At 44.4% G+C, this 5,885-nt stretch overlaps 1 protein-coding gene across 1 annotated transcript; it reads left to right on the plus strand.

Annotated features, from left to right (window-relative positions):
• The first annotated feature begins 4,727 nt into the window (after positions 1–4,727).
• On the plus strand, positions 4,728–5,593 carry LOC148009502 (uncharacterized). The gene is made up of 2 exons (XM_087673464.1): positions 4,728–4,837; positions 4,997–5,593. The coding sequence occupies exons 1-2, from the start codon at positions 4,753–4,755 to the stop codon at positions 5,491–5,493; spliced, it is 582 nt and encodes a 193-aa protein (XP_087529590.1). The 5' UTR covers positions 4,728–4,752; the 3' UTR covers positions 5,494–5,593.
• Positions 5,594–5,885: the final 292 nt, after the last annotated feature.

Below are 5,885 nucleotides of genomic sequence, written 5' to 3' on the forward strand. Positions count from 1 at the left end.
TCGACATGATTTTCATCAGTGGAGATCTTGACAAGGTCAACTGACTTGTCCTCCATGACCCCATGTATGAAGTGATACCTCACCTCAATGTGATTTGTCTTCACATGGAAGACCAGATTCTTGGCTAGCTGAATAGCACTCATAGAATCCAAATGCAGCGTAGATGTAGCATCAATCCCAAGGTCATGAACCAAATAGTCCAACCATATGGCCTCCTTGCAAGCCTCAGTGGCTGCAACATACTGGACCTCAGTGGTAGAGAGATCCATACACTTCTGAACCTTGGACATCCAAGAAACAACACCTCCAGCATAGGTGAAGACATAGCCAAAAGTGGACTTATTACTATCTGCATGTCCTACATAATCAGAGTCTATGTAGCCCACAACTTCTGTATCATGGCTGCAATAGAAAATACACATATCTGCTGTGCCCTTCAGGTATCCCATGATACCCTTCATGGCATCCCAATGCTTCTTGCAAGGTGTAGCCATATAGCGTGCCACAACACCAACTGCAAAGGCAATATCTAGACAAGTGGCTATCATGGTATACATCAAACTGCCCATGGCTAATGCATAAGGGATCTTGGCCATCTCGGCCCTCTACTCATCTGTCTACAAACAATCAGCCTGTGAAACCTTCACATAAGAAGGTAATGGACATCCAATAGGCTTTTACGTCCTGCATGCAGAAATGCTCAAGGACTTTACGAATGTACTCCCTCTAGGAGAGTTAGAGTAGTCCATGATGCCTGTCACACTTAATGTACATATATCGAGAATGTGAGAGGCCTGTCCCAAATTCTTCATCTCAAAGCTCTTATTCAGTTGAGATTTAAGAGTATCCATCTCATCATGAGCTTTCCTTGCTATCAACATATCATCCACATAAAGTACCAAAATAAGCAAGGAGCCATCACACGGGCTTTCTTTGTGTAAAGACACGGATCCATAGCACTCCTGCTGTAGCCCTGTGACTACATAAAGGCATCAAAATTATGATACCACTTCCTAGGTGCTTGCTTCAAGCCATAAAGACTTTTCTTCAATTTGCACACTAGGTACTCCCTACCAAGTTCTACAAAGCCCTTAGGCTATTCCATGTATATATCATCATGCAAATCCCCATGCGAGAATGTAGTCTTGACATCCATCTGATACATGTCCAAGTCAAGCTGTGCGACTAAGGCCAAAACCAAGCGGTCATCTTGACCATAAGAGAAAAGAATTCATCAAATTCAACTCCATGCTTTTATTTAAAACCCTTAGCAACAAGTCTTGCCTTATAAGCCGGCTTGGGGTTTCCAGGGGTACTTTTCAGCTTGTACACCCATTTGCATGGCAAAGCCTTCTTGCCCTGAGGCAATGCAACCAAATCCCAAGTCATATTCTTATGCAAGGAGTCTATCTCATATTGCATAGCCCTCTCCCAAGAGTGACTATCACCCCTACACATAGCCTCATCATAGGTGAGAGGCTCTCATGCATCTGTAGCCAAGACATAATGCATCGAGGGCTCAAATCTATCAGGTGGATGCCTATCTCTAGTAGACTGTCTCACAATAGGCTCTATGACTCGTCCAACACCCTGGTCATGTGTACCAATTGCTGCTGCAGGCTCTCCAACTGGCTGTGCAAGAGCACGTGGCTCCTCTTGGAATATAACCATGCATATGTCTACAACCTTCTCATGGTGCCTATGCATCTTGTCTTCATGGAAGACTACATCATGGCTATAGATGACTTTCCGTGCTTGCAGATCCCAGAGGCAGTAACCCATCTCGCTTGCATCCCCATAGCTAAGGAAAATGCATTTGACACTCTTAGGATCCAACTTAGTATGCTTGTCTTTAGGCACATGGCAGAATGCCTCACATCCAAAGACACGTAGATGTGCATAAGATGGAGGTTTCCCAGTCCATACCTCCTCTGCAACCTAGAAATCCAAACCACTAGAAGGTGATCTATTTATGACATGCACATCTGTACTAACTGCCTCAGCCAAAAAGCTTTGTGGTAAGCTTGCATGGCTAAGCATATTGCGTACACTCTCCTGGATGGTTCTATTCATCTGCTCAGCCAAACCATTTTGGGGTGGGGTATAGGGGGCGGTCAGTTGACACTTAATACCCCTCTCGTCACATAGTTGCTCAAAAGCACATGACACATATTCTCCCCCATTTTCAGTCCTAAGGCATTTTAGCCTATACCCAGTCCAATTCTCAACAAATGCAAGACATCTCTAAGATACAACCAAGACATCTGGCTTAAGATTAATGGGGTAAGCCCAAATTTACATGAAAAATCATCAATGAACATCACAAAATACTTTGCACCACCCATAGACTGACAAGGCATGGGCCCATAAACATCCGAATGTACCAATGCCAGGGGCTCACTCATGCATGTCCTACCATACTTCTTATACACATTCCTAGTCTGTCTACCAGAAAGACAATGCTCACATGAATCAAAACATGCGTAGTCAAGGGGCGGTAAGTACTGCAAAACCAGAAAGCATTTTCATTCCCTTCAAGGACATATGGCCCAAATGGGCATGCCAAAGAGATACATGTGGAATGAAACCCACTGACAAAACATGGTCAACAGAGAACCCATCAACTATAAGAGGGTAGAGGCTGCCAGCTTTGGCACCTCTAGCAAGCACAAGTCTACCATGGGTGATCTTCCAGGTAGAATCCCCAAATGAAACATGAAATCCGGCATCATCAAGCTGCCTTGTAGACATAAGACTATGTGTAAGCGTAGGTACATGGCGTACATCCTATAATAGAAAAGTACTGCCAGTAGCAAATTGCAGATGTACATCCCCAATGCCAACAATAGCAAGTGACCTGTCATCACACCCAAGTGAAATGAACCAAAGACAGTGTGGTAGGAGTGGAACCACTCATGACATGGTGTAACATGAGATGAAGCACCAAAATCCAGAAGCCAGTACTTCGGATATATAGAGTGAACATTAGTAAACAACATAGCATCACAAGAACTAGTTGCAAGTATGTACTCCCCATCGGAGTCATCAGTCTGCATGACATTTATCTCCTCAATTTTCACACTGGATTTTGCAGGCATAATGGTGCGATCAGAGGACTTTTCTTGTACTTTTTTTTCCCCTTCTCTTTGCTCTTCTCATTGCGCAACTCATGACACTGTGGGCGTATATGACCCTTCTTGCCACAATGATGACATGTCACATTAGCATTTCTCCCACGATACTTGCTGTGTGACTTACCACGCGACTTAGACCTAGACTTTTGCGAGTCTCTGCCACGGCCATTCCCACGGTCATTCTTGCCATTACCATCTCTGCCTCTAACAGTCAAAGCATGCGACACACGAGAGGCATCCAAGTTCTTACAGTTGACCTCTTCCTACAAAAGAGCACTCTCTACATCAGTCAATGTGTGGTAGAACACCACAATCAACCGCTTGAGCATTCTAAATATCAATGTCCATCAACGTTGCCATGTCAACTAATGGCCTTTGTTGGACGGCTTGACAACTTGAAAATGAACTAGGTCCAACATCTAGATTTGCTTCAAAAAACTAAGCTATCTAAATGGTAGCTTGAAGGGATTGAGGTTCTTAATCCCTTAATTCTTCTAACTATGCCTTGCTACAACTTGGACTATAAGAAACACAAATTTCATTGCTTTGGACATACGAGGACTTGCTTGCTCATAGTAGAATTTAACTAAACTTTATTGCAAACTAGGCTATTGATTTGATAGCTGCTCACATTTATGTAGTTGATTGAGGATTGATTGGGTTATGATTTGTTGAACAAAATTCTTGATGAGTGATTCGTTGAGCAATGACCAACTACTTTTAGTGAGTTCTTCTTGTTGCATGTACCATGTTACTACTAGGCCATCAAATAATGTGTGATCCTTATGCACTTTTTGCTATTTAGCCCATTGATGATGCCCAACTATATTCTCATAGCTGTCCACCGAAGACAAGTTGTCTTTAGTTGGAAATCTTGCAAAAGATTTGTGGTGGGCCATCATAATTGAGCATTCATGAAATTGTTGTTGCTTGTCCAAGGTGATGACTAAATTTTGGTTTGTGTGACTCATATGGTGAAGCAAAGTGGACATAATAGCAAACATTTTGTTCTATTTGTAGTTGCAGGACTAATTGTGTCTGATGATTCATATTGTAATGAATGGGGGAAGTTGGACTATGTGGAGAGGCTGCGTGATTCGTGTTACTCAATTGGCAACTTGAAGATGCAGTAGAAGATGATTGGAAGATGGAGTACTCAATGCCAAAGTGTTTGATGATAAAACTAAAAGATCCGAGAAGAAGATAGGATGCTTAGTATCTCTGGTCTCTTGGTTTCTTGATTTTGGAAGCCCGAAATCTCCAACTTTGTAAGTATCCAAGCATAGGTAAATTGCCCCTCAAGCAATGCACTCTTCTCCTTTGTTACTTCTTCATCGAATCTGTTACAATTGGCTGTCCATGTAACATGCTGCTAGGTGGACTCCCTTAAATTATTATGATAATTTTACATGTGACATGCTCCTACGTGGACTCCCGTAAATTATAATTATCATTTTACTTTCGCTTAAAGTTCAAGACCTTTAAAAGACGCAGCAGCCACGCGACGATCGGCCGACCCAATTGCAATATCTCAAAATTGACTCGACTAGTCTCCGACTACCTCGTCGCCTCGTTGCAGAAAAACTCAAATGGCCTCGCACAGAAACGCGAAAGAGAAATGGCGGCGCAAGGTCACAAGCCAAAAGCGAAGCTCTATACTGTCCAAGGATTCTCTGTCATCCTCCTGCTGATGCTCTGTTCAGGTTCTCTCTCTCTCTCTCTCTCTCTCTCTCTCTCTCTCTCTCTCTGTTTCTGTGCGCCCTGTGAGGGGCCGAAGCAGGCGATTGATCATGAATGGACGGCCATTCTATTAAAGGAATATTCACATCGAGTCCTGACCGTGCTAATTGATGCCGCTACAGGTTTACGTACTATTGCGGCGGACGTCCGAGCTGGCAGCGTGGGCGATGGTAACGTGGCGCAGGAAGGCGCAAGCTGGACGAGAGATGATATTGATGAGGAGGAGGAGCAGCGCCAGCTAAGCGTCGGACGGGACGAGGGACTGCCGACGAACCCGCCGTCGGGGTGCACGCCCGAGGGCAACATCCAAGTCAAGCTGACGCCGGCCAGCTTCCTGGGGATCATGGCCCCGAGGAGGGCCTCCGCGTCCTTTCTGTTCACGTGTCCCTGCCCTACCAGCCACGTCCGCCTCCACTGCGGCCCCGTCTGGTTCCAGGAGAGGGTGAGCTACACTGACATGGCCGTCCTGGGTGGCGGCGTCTGTGCCCTTCGGCCGAACTTCAATGGCTCCTGGCCTATCTACTCCTCCGCGTCGTTCGTGTTCTACGGTAATCCCGACATGACCCTCACCCCCATATCCGCCACTTTCGATTGCTCCCACTTCGATTATCCGCCTTGATTTGTACGGCATCGCATCTACCACGTTCGGCTATTTTGAGGCCTTCTCTCACCACATTCAGCTATTTTGTTTGCCTCTCTCTCCACATCCATCTATTGTGTTCGCTTGATATATATTGCTCACTATTCACGAAAAACGTTTTCGGTAGTAGATTTTGGATCAAATTACATGTATCTGCCATTTTTATTTTTTTTTAAAATTCAAAGGTTCGAGGTTTTAAACTTCTTTAGATTTTGAAGGTTTTTTTGAAATTTTTGCAATTCACTTTACATTAAACCTTAGTTTTTCGTGAACATTGCCTTGATTTCTGCCCTTTTACAAAAGATAGAGTTTGTAAGAGAGAGAGAGAGAGAGAGAGAGAGAGGGAGAGAGAGAGGGAGAGAGAGAGAGAG

Source organism: Lygodium microphyllum, chromosome 30 (assembly GCF_053477565.2).
Source record: "Lygodium microphyllum isolate KBCC chromosome 30, Lygodium_microphyllum_v1.1.10, whole genome shotgun sequence".
In the NCBI taxonomy this organism is placed as follows: Eukaryota; Viridiplantae; Streptophyta; class Polypodiopsida; order Schizaeales; family Lygodiaceae; genus Lygodium; species Lygodium microphyllum.